The sequence below is a fragment of the Pithys albifrons genome, chromosome 4 (assembly GCF_047495875.1).
Source record: "Pithys albifrons albifrons isolate INPA30051 chromosome 4, PitAlb_v1, whole genome shotgun sequence".
Lineage (NCBI taxonomy): Eukaryota > Metazoa > Chordata > Aves > Passeriformes > Thamnophilidae > Pithys > Pithys albifrons.
In genome coordinates, this window is record NC_092461.1 from 6,384,381 (window position 1) to 6,403,955 (window position 19,575).

A 19,575-nucleotide genomic window follows, 5' to 3' on the forward strand; every position below is an offset into this window, starting at 1 on the left:
GAAAGCCTTTGCCACCAAGCAGCAATCAGCTTCATGAGTTTGTTCAAGCAAAAAGAATACTGAGATTTAAAGACAGCTTAACAAACCTGGGACCACGAGCCCCACTTCTAGGCAAAAAAATAAAGTCAGGGCAATATTAGAGTAAAACAAGTGGCTGCCAGCACACATCCCTCCACTCCTTCCCACACAGACAACTGCAAACACCTCTCCATCCTCATCTTTGCCTGCCTGCACAGCTGTCAGGAGCTGAGTGGGAAGGGAGCCTGGCTTTCCACAGTCACTGGGAATCACAGCAACGCAGGGGGAACACGGAACAAGACAGGCCTTGGGCTTTACCCAGCACATCCCTTCCTCTGCACCCTCCCCACTGGCTGAGGAGGGACACAAAAGCAATACTGTCTGTCCTTATAAGCTCTGCTTTGCATGTGTTCAGGGAGTGGGGACAGCTGTGCGGACGGCTCGCAGAGTTCCAGGAAGTCGATGTGTTTCTTGGCTTTAACTCCAGTTTATTTGCCTTAGATGAAGTGGCGACCCAAGAAAGCCCCTTCACGTCTCCTCTGGGCTGGCACTGGCTGCAGCAAGGCAGCACTCCTTGGGACATGGCCCAGGGTCTCTCCCCACACCAATCAGCCTTTCCCACCCCTGTTACTGCATCCCTCCCTCAGGCCAGGGCTGGCTCATGTCCTGCTGGGCAAGGGGATGGCCTTGGGACATGGTGTGGGCGAGGGTGGGAGTCCAGAACAGAGCCAGAGCCTGGAGGGAGTGGGCCCTGAACATGCCTTCCCTCAGCAGAAGGATGGAGGTATCTTGCAAAGGTGGAATGGGTCAGGCAGGTGATGTCACACTGCCTGCCAAAACCACCACTCCCCACACGGCCCCAAAGGAGCTGAGGACAGGCCAAGAGAGAGGAGGAGTAGGGGGAAGTCAAAAAAAGGACCAGTGGGCAACACTCTCATGTGTGTCTACCTGCCAAACAGGCTGAGGAAGGGGAGACACCTGCCCAAGGGAAGCCCCAGCAACCCTAGGAAATCACAGCCCCGGGACAAAAATCTCTGCTGCTGCTGCTGCTGCCATCTCAGACAGTCGAGAGGGGATGAGGGATGTAAAATGAGGAAACAATCAAAATGTAGCTTTGTGGGCTTGTTGCTTGGGGTTTTTTTTTTTCGTTTCTGCTTTGCCCTGACAAACTTAACTTAAATCCCTGGAGCAGGGTGAGGGGGGGAGCTATAGATTGATGTCCCATCACCTACATGGCTGAGCCAGCACTGTGCTGAGAGAAAGAGATACTTGCCCAAGAGCCCAAGGGGTGAGCAAGATGCATTGCATTAGGGAGAGCCAGATGGAAAACATTTCTGAGTGGCAGAGAAGAAAAGCAACCTCCTCTTCAAACAGCCTGAGTTCCAGCACCCTTCGGCTCTGACTGAGGAGAGGCTGAAGGCACGCAGGGCAGGCAAGGCAGGACGCTGGGCCCAGCTGGGTAGCTGTGACGGAGATGCTGACACCCCCGACAATATATGGCCAGTCTAAACCACGGGATATCTTGTCCTTTTAAGGTGGGCCAAGAACAAGCATCTGTGCAGCAGCAGCAGCACAGCCCCAGCCTGCCATCAATAGCCCCTGGTGTCACTGAAAAAACAGGGGCTCCTGTGCCATACCAACTGGCTGTGCAGATGCCCAGGCACCCACCCCGAGAGGAGACAATCCACCCGGTTGTTCTTCCACACAGCATCACGGAAACAAGAAGGCACATTAGTAACAAGAGGAAGAAAAGCCACAAAACCATGTGGCTGGGGCTGCTCCCTGGCAATTGGTGCCTGCAGCTGTTGGGAGGAAAGGGGGGAGGGAGAGCCAGTCCCTCTTCCAGTCTCTGTCCCTCACCCCGACGGCCAACAGCTCAGCCAAGGGCAGCAAGCACTGGGCCCAGGACTCGAGGTGAAGGTTTAAAGCAAGTCTCTGGAGGAAGAAACAAGCATCTATTTCACCCCCTCGCATTTGCTCTTCACGCGTAGCCAGAGCTGCATGGCACAGGATGGGTTCGGGAGGGATGAGAGAGGCAGGATGAATCGTGCTGGGGAAGATACAGAAAATGTCCTGTGCTAGTGCTCTGCTTCTTGTGAGGTGCTCTGGGTTGCAATCCTCCTCCTCCTTCATGACGAGCATTTAAAGAGAGCTTCACAAATGAACAGGTAATTTTACAAAAAACATTCTGAAAATAGGGTAAGCTAAACCAGGAAAAGACTCTCTCCTTTTGGAGTAGTTGTCCCACATGTCCCTATGTTTCACCACTGCAAGTGCATCCACATGCTGGCAAACATCCTTGCACAGGCAAGCCCAAGGGGCAGAGCATCAGTTCACTCACTGCAGAGCCCCTAACTCATCCTTTGCTGTCCAGCCACACTATCTTTGCAGGAGATGCCAGCACACTCTCTGCTTGGAGCACTATATTAGGCAGCATGCCAAACAAGATAACACAGTAAAATGAAAAAAAGAAAAGGTAGAAATTACAGGGATTTAAACCTATTTCCTGATGGTGGTGTTGTCAACCATTATGATTTTATCATAAGCTTGTAAAATCTGATGCTGCCACATTACTGCACAGCAAACTCAATTTTTTTAAGACAAAATTCTACTTTTCTGGGTTGTGGGAAAAAGGACAGAGACATTACATGCTCAACATAATACAAAAAGTAAATTGAAGTGAACGGATTAATTTTAAAGCCTCAAGCTTTTAAGGATAATCACGATTTCAGATGCTCAACCTGTAGTTTATTAACACATAGGGACAGCAATACAGAAAGTGCCTTCTCTACACAGCACATTTTGTACCCTACAACATATACCTTCCAAAACTAAAATGGCTTTTATAAAGAGAGAAAAGAACCGCAACATCTCAGCACGTTTCTAACATTTTATTTAAAGGCCAGCACAGCTGTACTTTAATGCCACTCAAACATGGGAACCTCCACCAAATTACCAAACTCGTTTTAAGCAGAAAGAGATTCAACATGCAAATATTTTGCAAAGAGAATGATTCAAGAGTTTGTGGCTCTTCTCACTGCTCTTTTCCAGGCAGCATGACTTGCTGACAGGATTAACTACTGCCAGGCTCACGAAGCTGGGAGACAGCTGCCACATGGCAGCCATTTATTACAAAGCTCCACTCCTCTAAAGTTAGGAAAGAGGCAGACTGTTTCATCTGTGTTATCAGCAGGGTTCCTCTGCCCCACAGGCTTTAGTGACTAGGCTTTTTCTAAACAAACACCTCCTTTTCTCCCCCACCTTGTTAACATCATTATCTTCCTGTCTTCTGTTTCTGGTCAGCACAGGAATTATTTCTCCTATCACATTCTCCAAACAACAACAAATAAAATCTATGATCAAGATAGTTCAAAAAGTTTAGAAACACAAATCATAACCCCCCCTACCTCCACTCCCCCCATGAAATAGGAAACCACGTGCCATAGGGGGGAGAGGGATGTGCTGAAGGAAGATGCTGTACAGCCCTTGCTCTCCCATCCATGCTGGAAGGCACTTGTAATGTCAGCCTCGATTGCAGCATCCCAAGCAGCTACACAGTTTTTCATGAGCAAGATAACCAGTAGCACTCCTTCCTAGCTTGTATCTCCACACCAGGCAAACCCTCTGGAGACCCACAAGCCAAAGCAACATCTGCCCTGCACTGTATGAGACACAAACAGGTCTCAGGTCAACCCCTCCCTACATTCTGCTAAGGACCAGGAACAGATACACACCATCTATACGATCTCTGTAAATAGTAAGCACAGACAACCATCAGCTGCCATTCTCCTGTTACTGCGAACCAGAGTTAAAAGATACAAACTAGCTGTTTTATCTGGAGTTATTCTAGCTATGTATTTGCCACAGATGCTAGAGTACCACAGATCACACCAACTGAGGTTTATTGCTTCCTCCAGGTGAAGGAGACCCAGCCTTCAGAAAAACATCTCTCCCACAACCCATGAACAAGTTGCCACAGTTTTGGGAGCACACCCACTGGCTTATATCAGATGGGCCAATACCCTTCGGGGTTGTTTGAGGAGCTTTAAATTCCGAAATACAACGTTTCTTTCTTAGTTTATGTTAAGTAAATTAATTACAGCAATAGATAGTGCTGGCAAGCCTCTCCAAGTAGAGATCCACAGAGGAAAGCCACTGGGAAAATTTTGAACAGCAGTTCTCCTTGCCAATGGAACTCTACAGCAGGAGCTTGCTTTCTATTTTGCAGTACACACAGTGAAAAACCAACCTGTGGGAGGTGCTTCCAGCACACTGACAAAGTGAAACAGCATCTCCTCATTTTCATAGACTGCAACATGCATGCAAAAAAAGGGCACAAGGATCCGGTTCAACAGTTTTTTGTGGAATTCAAAAGTCCCTCAGTTTTATCAGAGAGTACAAGAAGCCTTCTCAGAAACAATATATCCCAATCTGACCTGAAAAAATACGTATTTTCAAAACAAGAACTGCATACACACACACACACACACACACACACACAAATCCCTCTTCATCCACAACCATATCCAGCTGCTGACCTTCCAAGTTCCTTGTAGTATAGCCTTTGCTCTGGGACTTTAAAAGCCTAGCAGGCATTTCTAAAGGATTTTACAAAGTACACTGGCCTGGCCTTGTAAAAGCTCATGAGGAATCCATGGAGGTCATCGTGCAGCTTAGACAGTCTGCAAACAGCATAATCCACGTGCTGGTGAGGTAAGGAATGATCAGAGTTGGGTGGATAGGCCTGAAGACTTCTGCAGTTACTGTTTCCTCCAACAATGTTGTAAACCCTGGAGGAAACGCCTGCTGATCTTCAAAGCCTTTCAGTAGGAACAGCTTTAAGTTTCCTGAACACGAGCATTCTGGTTGCAAGGCCACAATCCTCTTAAGCATACAGAGAAAAGTATGAAAACAAAGGAAAACAAAAAAACTTAAAATCCACTAAGGTTAATAACTGCAAATAACCAGCGAGACTGACCCTCCACTTTGCAACGAGCTGTCGGATCCATCCAGCAATGCTTTGATGCTCCTCGGCACAACAGCCACACGGATCAAGCAGCAGCTCACAATCTCTGCAGCTTTCCTTTTTCTATTCCAGACAGTCCTCCACACGTGTAGACTCCTGGACCACCACACTCAGTTGTTCGGACTACGAGGGGATGCTACAAGGCTGTAGCTGCACAAGGTGTCCACTACAGCAAGGCCACTGCAGTGTGATGCACTGCCAGGAGAGTTTTAGGTACAGCCTTCAGCCGCCTGACGGGTTTCACAGGCGACCATGAGTAAAGGGGAGTCTGGACACCTGCACACTGCAAAGAATTGCAGGAAGTTTATTTCAGGAACGCTGGGGAAAAAAAAAAAACAAAACAGACAAAATTGTGAACAGGTTTCTTCAGTAAGTGAAGTTTCAAGTTGCTATTCCTCCAGCCAAAAACGTCTGCTGCTAGTCCAAAACCACCCTCTTTTTCCAAAAAACCAATTCCACTGCTAGTGCTTCACACGCTGCCATGAAACAGATGATACAGACAATTCTTGAAACATTCACACATGAAAAGGGAAATTCATTTCCTTCTGTTGACTCCCATATATTTACATATAATAAACCAAAACATTAGCCTGAAACAAACTAGTATGAACTATACACAGGTTCAACACAATTCTGGGTAAAGTAGTAGTTCCAAGTAGAGAAAAATGAATGATAACAAAAAAATTGATCAGGTGGCCTGTATGCCCCCTTGCACCCACCCCAATTTCTGCAGGAGAACAGCAAGAGTTTGAAACCTGACTCATCACTTTCATGCAGGCACACACAGCAAAGCAACACCAAAATACCATAGTCAGACCTATGATACTGAAAGTCACACTTCTTTTGCGGAGTGATGCCTCCACATTAACATTTTCTTGGTCATGTAAACATACACACCCACACAGCCACTTTCTTTTAATTCTAAGCATGAAATCACCTTGCTTTTTTTAGTTTTAAACCAGTACATACTACAAAAATATTTATATTTACATTGATCTTGCAAAGGTCACTTAGAATCTACACTATGAGGAGAGGTGAAGTAGACCTTAAGTGTTTTAAAAGAACTCTTTAAAAGGAACAAACCATATTTCTACCCAAACGACAGACTCTGTTCTCCAAACTTCACATAAAAATGATGTTCACTTTTATGAGCAAAAGGACAAAAAAACCCTCAACACCAGAATTCATGTTTTCACTCAGATTCTAAATAGCAGTTGTTTTCCGGGTTTAGTTCAGACATTATTATTTTTAGTAAGCCTTATATGCCCCATGGAACTCAACCATTCAATATAAAAAGATACAAGAGAAGAATTTAAGAAATTGGTAGCCGTCTCAACCTGTAGAGCAGACAAGCATGTATTTGACTGAGTTAAAACACGAAACTAAAAGGAGAAAGCCAGAAAAACCACTAGTTAAATAAATAATTTTTTACTGTAAGGTGAAAAACTTTTCTTAATCTACCCACTCATTTCACACATTGTAATGTGCAACTACCATTCTACCAAAAATTAGATACGAGTCACCACCAGATTTGTTCCACTCTTCCCTTCATCTGAACTTCAAATGGGGTTTGTGAAGATTTTGCCATCCCTAGTTACTGGCAGCTGAAGACAGAAACTGGCCCTTTCCTCACCTGTCAGGGTCTGCCATCCCACAAAGGCTATGAAGGTAGTACTAATATGTTCAGCATTTTCATACCAAACTTGAAATATTATTCAATATAGATTTGATAAAAAGAAACCATAAGAAAGCTAACAAGTTCAAGGGTTTCTCACAAATATCCCCCTTTAAAACTTTATAGAATCTCCAAACATGGATAATTTCTGAACTAACAAGGTCTTTAAAATAGCAGTAAGCAAGATCCCCAAAGGGTGGGGAAATTGGGAGGGTTATCACACCTCTGGGGGAAGTCACAGGCTCTGTCTTGGCAGTGTTTCATCCCTTCATATACCCAGGGGACTGATTAGTTCATGATAAGCAATTAGGCACCCTAGGGAGGACGACTAACCATCTTACCAAAACAAAAAGGCTGCACAAATGTAAGTCTCATTAGATTAAAGAAACACTATCTGCAGAACAGCGAATTTGAGTTTGTTCCCTTCTACTGGAAATAGCAAATACTACGTTTTGCCTACATATGGCACACACAGATCTTAGAAATCCCAAATTTGAGCACGTACTTGCTGCTAAATTGGTAACAAATGCTCTGAAGCATTTTCTTTCCCAAGACACTAGTGCTGTGATGCAGGAAAAAAGGAGGAGGGATGGAGGGGAGGAATACAGTAAATGCTGATTAGAACACTTGAGCTGGCAATCTCATTCATTTAAATTCTCTTCCTCATTGTTGAAATAGTCCCTAACCAAGGATCAGCTGCAGAAAGTGGGCCCTGGAAAGGCTATATATGGCTTAATGCTGGTTGCATTTGAGAACGAAATCCCAGTCAGCAGCAGCCCCACCATTACACGCCCTGCTCCTCACAAAATGTTCTGGGAATCTCCTGCCTGCTGTGAGGCTCGTGGTGAGGCACCTGTTTGTATCACAGTCCTACCCATGTTAAACATTTATCTCTGACGAAGCAGAGGGATGAATTCACCTTTTGCCTGCCAACCGATGTAAAAGCTCCCACACACCCCAAGAGCTGCTGATGGTGCTGCTCCTGACTTGCATCAGTGTATTTCAAAGTACTTCGATGGCTTAAAATATGAAGGAATGCTTTTCAATAAGATGACCCCCTGTTCTTTTCTGTCCTTTTATCTTCCCTTAACAGTTTGCCATCCAGTGATAGGAGGGAACTCCAGCTGCATAGCCTGAGCTTTTATCTTCTGCTGACCATGCAACAACACAAAGCTCAGTGCTGGATTTCCTGCTGCTTGGCGAAAGGGGCTGTTCAGCTTGTTTAAATATTACTTGCCTTGGGAGCCTTGGAGTTGTGCCCAAGCACTGTACTGTATCTTCCCAGCATCCATTTCAGCATGTACTTTAAAGGTCTTTAGGTTCCATGTACTATGCTCTCTCTCACTACAGGAGGAGCCTGATGCCTCCCGGAAAAAAAGAAAACCCACCAAACTCCTCCCTCCCTTCCTCCCCAGTTCCCCCATTAATCTCCGTGCCTCATTCTTTTACATAGCTAACACAAGTCCCTCTTCATCCCAAAAGCAGGCAAACATATTTAGTCCTGTAAACAGAACCAACTGAAACCAAAGTAAAAGACCTTTTGGTACAAAAGGAAATTACCAATGCTTAGTGAGCAAGTAACCAAAAAGCACACCAGCAAAAGTGAGTTGTACAGCAGCCTCCTGCAATACTTAATTTGTAAAGTCTCCACAGTGGATTTCAGAAGACAAGAATCTTAAATCACAGCCTTCTACGAATGTGCAGACTTAACATCAAGGCACTTTCCCATCCAGAGCAGCGATGAAGACAAAACATGGCTTTCACAAAACCAGAAAGGATATTCCAGCCCTTAGGAATTCTTTCAGAAGCCCTTCCTTTTCACAATTACCGTGCCACCAGGAGGCTGATTTCTGGTTACAAGGTCAGGAGGAGATAACCTTGGCCAATAGAAATGATCTGCATCAGCCCAAAGGCAGCGCCAGGCCACCCATTAAGCAGCCCAGCAGGCCTCGCTGTTAACCTGTTTGCAGCCGATAACAGCTGATACGGATGGAGGAGGAGGAGATAAAAATCCAGATTCACAATCTATTTGTGAAAGTTGTGGACACAGCCGTTTGAAAAAGGCAAACTTCAGTGCATACTGCCTGTGAGACCTGTCCTGTAAGAAAATCTCTCTCATACTGCACAGCAGCTGGGATGCAGAAGTACATGCACCCCCACAAGCTGATGTAGAACTGCAGGAAACTCCAGGCTAGGAGTGAAAACCTGTTTTTAATCCATTCTGCTCTGCCCCAGCCTGCAGTGTACAGACTGATTTAACCTGATGTAAGCCACGGCTGTCATTCAGAAGGACAGGCTGCCAGTCCTCACTTTACCCTGCAGCTTTGGCCACGTGTTCCCCCTCCGGCCTTGTGCCAGTCCTAGAGTTTGATCAACCACTCGGTGATCCAGGATCATGGAACTGATCTGATTTAGGATTTGCATTTGTTTGGGTTGTTTTCTGTTTGCACATAAAAATGTGCATGCACATAGTTTCATCAACAGCCTTCACACAGGGGAGCTGAGACATCGTCAGATTACACCCTCTATTTGAGTGAGGGATGAGAGACCTGAGCAAGAATGTTGTTGGTAACTCTACTCCCGCGGTGCTGCAGCACCAGGGAAAGATGAAAAGATGTAGTGGAACGAGCCCACAACCGGCTCCATCTCCAGACTCTCTCCTCCTGCTCGCTCCTTTCTCTCCAGCTCAGAGCTCATTTGCAGCCCCTCTGCCACAAAAAACCACTCCTATCATTTAAAAGTCTACCTGAGGTTCAGTTCTCTGATTAACCCCAGTGAAAATAAGTTCACAGTAAAATAAACTACCACAATTAAAATCTCTGCACTGCACCTCTCCCATGGCATCCCTGAATAAAGGGAGCAAGAGAAAGTCTCATGCTTGGGTTAGTAATTTTCTGCTTACATATTCAACTATTACTACATCAAGGGCTGGGTGTACCTTTTGCACAGTGCTAAGCAGAAAACAAACATAACTCCAAAATATTCCTCTCTTTCCCTCTCTCCTTCCCTCCCTCTCTCCTTCCCTCCCTCCCTCCCTCCCTCCCTCGTCTTTACATGGCTGAATTACTCGTAATTTTCAACTTGTTTGTTTGTAAACATTTGTCAATGACCTTTTCTCCATACACAAAGACAAAATTTACCCCCTGCAATACCACTCGTGCTTCATTAAGTTCTATCAGTACCAATGCTGACACAGCCTGCCACCGTGTGCCACATGTACCGACCACGGCTCCAGAGCCACCAGCAAGTATCACCTGGAGTTCTCAAGTATTTAGAAACAATATTTACAAACCTTGGGCCCTTGGATTTAACGCAGAGCACAGTGGGAATGGCACACGTGCTTCCACAAGGGCAGCTGACCTCCTACAGAGAGCAGCATTTATTGTAAAATGCATCACCTTAAGGGGATAGGATGGGACAGAAGGAGGGAAAAGAAACCAAAGCTGCAGAGGACAGGACCTGTTGCCTAGCTGCATGTCCTCAGGCACTGCTAGCTCACGTTGCTTACACCATCTGATCACTCAAAGCTAAACATGGAATGTAGGTAGCAAGTCATAACGCTGTGCAGGCCTGGAGACATGACCCATCAGCTGTTTCTGCATTATAATTACTACACTGGGGCACAGCAGGACCAAAAGTTTGCCTGGGCAGATTTCTGCAAAGTTCTGGCTTGTTAAAAATGACAAGAAAGGCCACATGCCGCTTTCAGATTTATGATTACAGTAACTTTTCTTCAGGCCCAGCATTCCCTGTTTAAAATCCTCAATCTGCAGGAAAAGCAGAAGGCCAGGAACTATTTCATGTTATTCAAAACAGCATTAAGAAGTGAGACTTCACAGGACTGTGATCTGTCTCAAACCTCTTCATAGGACAGAAAGGAGTTTCACACAAAGATGCAGTGAAGCAGCACTCCTGAACCACCATTCTCTGCACTTGCTGGTCTGGGCCATTTCTCCTTCAGGCCACTTCTGCTCCCAGGCTTTGTCTCGCTCTCTTTTTACTTTTAAAGTTTATGTTACTAATAAAAAGACCTGAAAAACTTATTACAATATCATCATTTCCTTGTATTATCATATTCTGTAGTGAACTGATTAATTCTCAGAGTGATGCTGGCCCTCAGCTCCCACTGGGCCTTGAGTGATGCAAACAGCTTCTTTCAGCTCTTCCTCCATTTTATTTTTGTCCCAACATGTACAGGACTCCGTTTTGCAACTCTGGAGCTAAAATGCAAGTATCTTCCCTGGTATAGGTGGAAAGGAACATTTAGGCAATCTGATTGTTTCTGTAACATGCTTAGAATTAATCAAAGCTCAAACAGTATAGTCAGTAAGGAAATTATTTAAGCCTATATATATTCAACATGTCTCACTGTCCAGGATTTGCTCTCAAGTAAAACTTAACTTACTAAGAGCACAGTTTTTCAGGCAGTGACAAGAATTTTAGTGCAACAGATCAATAGAGAAACAGTAACAAAAACTGTAGGACAACAAAAATCTGCAGCAGTACACACAGACACAGCATTTCTGTTATTTGAAACACAGCAGGCACTGGAAATGTGGATAGTACAGCCCCTTTCCAAATGACTGCCTCTAGGAGACTCAGAGGCTGGAGGGATGCTTTCAGGGGGTCACTCTGAGCTCTCTCAACCCCAAGCTTCCTGTTTGACACCACATGGACTCCCTCTGCCCTCCCACCCACCCTTCAACTGAACAAAATTAAAATCATAGCACTTTCAGCCTATGTTCAGGCAAAGATGTGCTCAAAGTGATATCACTGTGAAGGCCAAATACCACAGGGATTATCACGCAAACTTCAAACTTTTTTGCAAGAGCAGAGAGGTACAAGGATGGGGATGCCAGGTGGTTAACAGGAAGATGGGCAGAAGGAAGACATCAGTAAGCTATGAGCAAGTCTGTAGTTCAGAAAAGGCTAATAGATCAAAATTTCTGTTGGCACAAGAAGAGCATCCATCCTCTGAGAAACCACTTCCTATTTTATTCTCCTCATCCCCTCCCTGGTACCCTTCTCCCTTACTGTAATTCAGAACAGCAAGACAACTGATGTCTAGCCATACACCAGAAGAATTGGCTAATACAATGTCACCCAGCCCACCATGTGAACAAAAACCACCAACGAATCCAGCTACTGGTTAACTGCAAATTTTTGCTTTACTGATGGTATTACACTGCCAGGGATTCCCTTGCCTTTGCACACACACTGCCCTCTTAGAAACACTCTCTGCTCAAACCCAGATTTACAAATACATGTACAGATATTCTACACATCTGCTTCCACCTGGTGGATTACCAGAGATGGAGACTGCTGCATTTTTAAAACAAACGTGTAAAACCACCTCAAAAATTATTTGCATGGTAATTCTGTGGACAGGTGCAGAAGGGAAGAGTGGCTGGGCTCAGGGCAGGGTGCGGAGAAGTTTGTAAGAAATGGAATAAGAATCGCTAAACTGTTTAACCCATTTTGAAATTATTTTTTTTCCCTCCCTCTTGGAAAAAAAAGATATTTTTCTTCCATTTTAAGGAGTTCCTTGAAACAGAGGAGGACAGAGCTATTCAATATTGCTCTGGGGTGCTTAACATGAATAAATTACTTCAATCAACTGTTTTGATAAAGAACTTAAAAGTCTCTTTCCAGTCTCCCCTTCCATAATCAGGCAAACCCCTAGTTTTTACATGCACATTAAAATATTTATGTATGCACTGTATATAATCAAAACAAAACCAGAAAGTAATTTATTAATTGCTGGCTATAACTACAGAAACCAGGTGTTCTTTTAATACTTCAGCAAAGCAGATGAGAAATGACAGGGAGTATCCTGAGAAACTCCCTGTTGTGAAGTCTTTCAGCTCTGGTTTCTAAAAATTTCTTTGCTATGGTACCTGTAAATGCAGCTTTGCAGTGACTTCCAGTTCCATTTTCATACGTGTGTTTTTAAATATAGCAACTGCCTTTCCTCTGTGTATACACCATCAGGGGTATTTCATTTCTCAGGAAAGCCAACTCAGGAGATCCTAGAGGTGTGGCACATTTCTTTTTTGCTCCAGATACTTCTCCTGACTAGAAGCAAAGGTAAATATTATTCCAGCCTCAATCTGTTTCCCTCTTGCACCCACAGCAGCTTAGTGAGATACAGTCAGCAGGCTATTTCAACTTAGACTTGAGGGCTCATTACAAATCAAGGCCTCAGTCTTGCTAATGAACTGATACTAATAGGCCAATTCTATGGAAGAGACCCATTAGCTTCAACAGCAGTCCCTGAATCAGGAGGTTTGTTTACATCACATGCACAGGTATTTACAAACTTCTGGGCCTCTGTTTTTATTTTGGAGACCAGTGGCATTTGGCAAGGAGTGCAGATCTTGTCAGACAACTTTCAAGCTACCCTCACTCCATATGGAACAGAAATACCTACAACAACCTTTTCATTTTACACAGACAAATCCCTCAACCAGAAATTCTTTATTTATACCTGCACATCACAGTGCAAGAGGAACAATCACACATTTCCCACATGTGTTTTGCACCTGAAAGAGCAGACAAATACAGGAGTCTACAAGATTGCTAAATTGCTAACTCAGGATGTGGGACCAGGTTACCAACTTACCCCTTCACAGAGCTGAACTGACTTACTCTGGAGTAAGACAGACACGATGATGTTTGGCTCTCACTGGGTCATGCACAGTCCTTTTTACCTCCAAATTGCAACAGACACTAAGAACAGAATGCACTGGAGAAATCTCCATTATCAGCTATGAGAACAGCTGGCTTATTCAAAGGAGAGCTATAACTGCAATCTCCCACCCTTCCCAAGTTTCAATGCCCCTGTATTACAGCTTGGAGGACTAGAACAGGTCAGAATTTCTCCTTCTTTTTACGGATTCTGTGTTTGTTGTCAGTTCTTTCTTATTTTCAGTAAGCAAAGAGAAGACATGAAAAGTAATTCAAAACTTGAAGTCACTTTTTCCTCAGCTTCACTCTCAGAAATAACTGAAGAATTTTTTTTTACTACTTTTTTTTTTTTCAAAAATAAATGCAGCCTGAAGCTAAACACCTGACATGTAGTGTTTCAGCACAAAAGGTTAAAGCTCAGTAGAGCCACATGCAAGAGAAAAAAGGGCCCACAATAAAGCTGCCTGGTGATGTCCAATTGGAAATCCTCCTGGCAGCCTAAATCCTTTCATGCAGAGGAACTTACTGATGTTCTCTCTCCATGCCTGTCCCGGATGACTCTCTCACTACACCTGGAAATTAGGAAGCTGACCAAGCTCCCTAAAAACTGGTCTGGTCAGTTGCAGTCACCTCTGCTCCAAACCAGTGAAAGCAGACAGTGTAACATCTCAGCAGATGAAGTCTCAGATGACACTGGTGGAACTGGCAGCAAACATTAAAAATACCTCTTTTTCCTCGAGTCCAGTTGGCTGTGACAGACCCTTGTTCCAAAAGTCATGAGAGATTCTCAATGCATTTTGGGAGTTGCTGACTTTAAGCTCACAGGATAAACTCCACTCGTGCTTGTTCAAAAGTCAGAAAATGCTTGGGAAAAGAAAGCAGAAAAAAGCTGAAATTCTCTCACAATCACCCCAGTCCAAGAGCCACAAGAGCCTTAGCACTGCCAGTTTCCCATCTCATTAAGTGCCTTGCAATACTTTGTTTTTGTAATCATTTTCCATGCTGTCTACACAAAAAAACTATCTCAGAAGCCAGAAGAACTACATTCCTTAAACATGGACCCTTTCCAGACTCACCCCAAACCTCTCTGTGCTTTAGGTCCTACACATCCACGAACACGCAGATCCCCACAGGCCCAGCAGTTGATTCACCTTCAAGCTGCCCTAATTTTGAGGCTGAACACTTCCTAAACTCCATCCCTGATGCTCTGCTGCTCCCTGAGGATGCCTCCTGCTTGCTCCCCATTCCCGGTTTCCCACTCGCTCCCCATTATTCCCGGTTTCCAGGCACACTCCAGGGCCTACCCGCGCTGCCTCCCGTGTGCGACCACAGAAACCCTCCACACACAGCACCTTTCCTGCCCAGACATCCACAGCCAGCAGCTGCTCGCTTCCCAGTTTTCCACTCTTTTTTTTAATCACACAAACACCTCCTCTCCTCGTTCCTCGTCACCTCTACTCAGAAGGCCTGAGACTCATCATGGCGAACGGTGAGGCCTTTGGATCAGCGGCTGCTGCCCGGTCTGGAACCAGCCTGGGTTAGATCCAGACACGATATAGAGCACAAACCCCTTCCAGAACCTCTAAAACCCAAACACAAACCCTCTGCCCATGACCTTGAACCCTGTCAGGCAACAGAAGACATCCCAGTGGGACTACCTGGCTACCTGCCTGGGCTCTGGTGACGGCACACAAGCCCTCACAAGGGACAGATGCGATCCAGCCCCCGGTGGGAGTCGCTTCCCTCACTCCCTTTGGCTGATCCCACCCTATGGACCCTCCAGCTCATCCAGGTTTTTACGTCTCTGGAACCCAACAATGTCTCCAGGGCCACCAACGGCCCCTGAGCTCAGCAGGAGCCACGTCCCATCACCCTCTGTCCCCCCATCACCCTCCAGCATTACCATGGACACCGCGGGTCTCTGCACCTCCGACTCGGAGCTGCCATGGAAAATAAACAGGGTTTATTTTAGGTAAACAGGGTTTACCTAACTAGGGTTTATTTGTAGGTACACTCCAAGCTTCCCCAGCTTGCAGTGTACCTACAAATCTCAGCTTGCAACGTGATGCCCATGTATTTTCTTTGTATATTGACATTCCTCTTGAGTAAGTCAAGACAAACCCTGTTTTGGAAAGGTTTTTAAGAAAAAAAAGGTCCAGTCCTTCCAGTTTTTGTACAAGGAGCAAATCCTCCCATACCCTGAAAGGTCCCGAAAGCTGACAAAAATAGCTGAAGGATAGAGGGAGAACACTTTTGTGGTGAATCCTACTTTTCAGAAAGTTTTAGAAATAACTGTACAATGAAACAGATGCAATGCATTGTTCAAATCAGTGTTAAACTCAGAATGGAAAATAATTTAAAAATAACTATGGCTTTAGGTTTTCTACTTACATTTATTTACAGTTTTCACTACAAAGGGGAAATGTTCTCCTGTAAAACAAAATTACTTTTTAACTTCAAGATATAATTAACACAGGAATTGGTACCTTTGCATCTTTCCTACGCATTTGTATCACAGACTCAATGGCACAAACACAGTGATGCATACCTGTAAAGATCCTAACCACACCTCTGCATTAAGAAGATTACTGAGCAATCTAACAAAAGGGTGTTTACTTTTAGTGCACGCTGGTTCAGTATCACTCAGTTCATTTTCAGTCTGCAATACTGATATCACTTCACTGATAGCTACTGATATTTTGGAGACAAAGGGACCCATATGCTTCTTCATCGATCAGGTTTAATAAATCCACAAAAGCCAAAACAAAACCAGTCAAGGGACAGAAAAATCAAGCCTTTGGGATGCTACACTACTGTCTCCTGTGTGGTTAATTTTGATGAGCTTGCTGAAGCACAGCCTTTAGCAAAGTGCTTTTTCACACAAACATCCATAGCTCAGAGACGATTAATCACCGTTTATTACTCACCTTCTGGCAACACCCACTCTAAGCTAGGCACTGTCCAGACACATCAAGATAGTCCCAGTCTGAAGCCTTTATGGTAAAATAGACCCATTTCTGAGATCTAAACCTGATGGACAGACATCCCCAGACCCCCACAGTACTCGACACAGCTAGTAGGATCTGCCAGAACAAAGCTGCTCACAGGATAACTTTATCACAAACACCATTCTTTCAAAAAGGGACAAGGTATGTATTAAATACATCAGCTACACCTACTTTTCAGTACCTGCCAACTGCTACTGGTGTTATGGCACAAGTAAGCCTTGTGAAAGGATTTTGCTGAAGAAATACAGTGAATCTTCATAGATTTATCGCTCAGAGCGCATCACTTCGTTACAGGAAAGTCGTTATTCTGTTCTTCTGTAGCATTAGTAACTTCTCAAACAAAGAAGCCTGATTGAGGCAGACAGTGAGGGGCTTATCAGCTTAGGAAATGGGAAGGATGGTCCAATTAACTGCCAAGCAGTCAGACATAATTCACTCTGACCAGGCCAATGAGAGATGAGTCCCAGAAATGCATGTCCTCTCCATTTATGTAACACCCAAACATTCCCCCCTGCAGTCTCTCCTCCTGGAAGTGTTACCTAAGTAAGGAACAAGCAAGGAAAATCCATCTGTATCATGCTGCATCCGACCAGCACCCTCTCTGATTAAGCAACCATCTCAGTGGTAGAGAAGACACTGCCAGTCACTAAACTGCTGAACTCAGGTACTAACAGACATCACCCAGCAGACAGCCAGAAAGCTGTGCAAGGTTATCTGGGGTCCACACCACCATGCTGTCTTCTCACACATCAAGGAAGGGAGAAGATGTAGAAGGCACCAAAAGGAAAAAAAACCTCCAGCCCTGAACAGTGTAGCCAGGCCGGCTTCATCTCCTTTTCCTGAGCCTCTTCTGCTAGTACAGAAATAGGCAGAATGTTACTGAAGTAATTTCACAATGTTATAAACAAACAAAAAACCTGAAGGCAAACCATGTGTAACAGCTGATTAGGAAAGCCGTGAATCCAGCCACAGGGCTGCTCTTCATGTCCTCTGCTATGCTTAGTACCCTGCTAGTACAGGGGAAACAGAAGGAGGGCACAGAGAAAGAGGAGAAATTCTACAAAAGATTCTAGAATATAAAGAGAAGGTTCTCAGTGAACCACATCTCTAGCTAGGGATCCATCACCTGGGAGGCAGCAGGCACTTAAAGTGGAGACAGGAGGAAAAAAAAAAAGGAAGGAAGAGAAAGAGGGAAGGAAGAGAAAGAGGGAAGGAAGAGAAAGAGGGAAGGAAGAGAAAGAGGGAAGGAAGAGAAAGAGGGAAGGAAGAGAAAGAGGGAAGGAAGAGAAAGAGGGAAGGAAGAGAAAGAGGGAAGGAAGAGAAAGAGGGAAGGAAGAGAAAGAGGGAAGGAAGAGAAAGAGGGAAGGAAGAGAAAGAGGGAAGGAAGAGAAAGAGGGAAGGAAGAGAAAGAGGGAAGGAAGAGAAAGAGGGAAGGAAGAGAAAGAGGGAAGGAAGAGAAAGAGGGAAGGAAGAGAAAGAGGGAAGGAAGAGAAAGAGGGAAGGAAGAGAAAGAGGGAAGGAAGAGAAAGAGGGAAGGAAGAGAAAGAGGGAAGGAAGAGAAGGAGGGAAGGAAGAGAAGGAGGGAAGGAAGAGAAGGAGGGAAGGAAGAGAAGGAGGGAAGGAAGAGAAGGAGGGAAGGAAGAGAAGGAGGGAAGGAAGAGAAGGAGGGAAGGAAGAGAAGGAGGGAAGGAAGAGAAGGAGGGAAGGAAGAGAAAGAGGGAAGGAAGAGAAAGAGGGAAGGAAGAGAAAGAGGGAAGGAAGAGAAAGAGGGAAGGAAGAGAAAGAGGGAAGGAAGAGAAAGAGGGAAGGAAGAGAAAGAGGGAAGGAAGAGAAAGAGAAGAGAGAGAGAGAGAGAGAAAGAGAAAGAGAAGAGAAAGAGAGAGAGAGAAAGAGAGAGAGAGAAAGAGAGAGAGAGAAAGAGAGAGAGAGAAAGAGAGAGGAGAAAGAGAGAGGAGAAAGAGAGAGGAGAAAGAGAGAGGAGAAAGAGAGAGGAGAAAGAGAGAGGAGAAAGAGAGAGGAGAAAGAGAGAGGAGAAAGAGAGAGGAGAAAGAGAGAGGAGAAAGAGAAGGAGAAGAGAGAAGAGAAAGAAAGAAAGAAAGAAAGAAAGAAGAAAGAAAGAAAGAAGAAAGAAAGAAAGAAAGAAAGAAAGAAAGAAAGAAAGAAAGAAAGAAAGAAAGAAAGAAAGAAAGAAAGAAAGAAGAAAAAGAAAGAAGAAAGAAAAAAGAAAGAAAAGAAAGAAAGAACCCCCAAAACACTGATTCATAAATACAAAATTACTATCATGTTTCTCGAAAGAGTAGAATCTTTATTCTGCATCAAAATGTGCAGGTGAGACCTGTTCCATCCTTTTATAAGGCACCTTTTTTGTGTAATCTTCTTCACTTTTAAGTGCCAGACTTAAGACTGTCATAATCAGAAACATATGCTTTTTGCACTACGAGCAGGAGTGTAAAAAACCCCAGTCGTGTGAAACATTTATGTTACATATGGCAACATCCTATTTGTCAGCCAGTTACCAGGAGCTAAGGAATCTGTGTGGCACTAGCAAAGTCTCCTTGCAGCAGGGTGTTAGAGCAGGCACGAACCGGACTATATATGGTATGTTTACTCAACGATTAGGCATAAACATGTTACAGAAGAAATGATGTCCTGTATTAGATGCTGGGCTTCCTTCTGCAAGGCAAAGCAACCTGTCACATACTCCCCATACGCTTCTGGTGCGGGTGCCAGTGAAACCTCTGGAAAAATGGAACAGGTTATGCTGCAAGTAATGATTAACCATGTGGAGGATCAGCCCTCCAAGCTCCGCCCGGCAGCATTCCCTGTCTCCTCGCTGCTCGTCCTCCCCCGCTGCTCCTCGGTGGGGCTGCGCGGCAGGCGCAGGGCAGGGAGGTGCACACGGGGCACATCCTGCGGAGGGATGACGGGCACGGACAAGTGCACCCTCTATTTCTCAAGAAACAGCTGGCAGCAGACGAGCCAGCGCTGCAACCATCCGCCTGCCCCCAAACCCGGCCAGCACAGGAGTATTTCACAACGGGGAGGCGGGGGGGAAATCCTGAAAGGGCAGAGGGAGGAGGGTGTACTGAAGATGCCTTAAAGCGCAGGAGAGAAGGAAGGTTCGTACCTGGCTTCAGCGTCCTGCCTAACCTGTTTTGTGG

General features: G+C 44.9%; 1 protein-coding gene across 5 annotated transcripts in view; it reads right to left on the reverse strand.

Moving 5' to 3' along the window:
- RREB1 (ras responsive element binding protein 1) overlaps positions 1 to 19,575 on the reverse strand; it is a 127,489-nt gene that overhangs the window by 75,456 nt on the left and 32,458 nt on the right. For 2 of the 5 annotated variants that reach the window (XM_071553294.1, XM_071553295.1), the window contains one exon: positions 4,997 to 5,362. The exons of the other annotated variants lie outside the window; for them this stretch is intronic. In XM_071553294.1, the coding sequence (XP_071409395.1) occupies positions 4,997 to 5,027 (31 nt within the window). In that variant the 5' untranslated portion in view covers positions 5,028 to 5,362. The remainder of the gene's footprint in view (positions 1 to 4,996; positions 5,363 to 19,575) is intronic. 5 annotated transcript variants of the gene reach the window in all.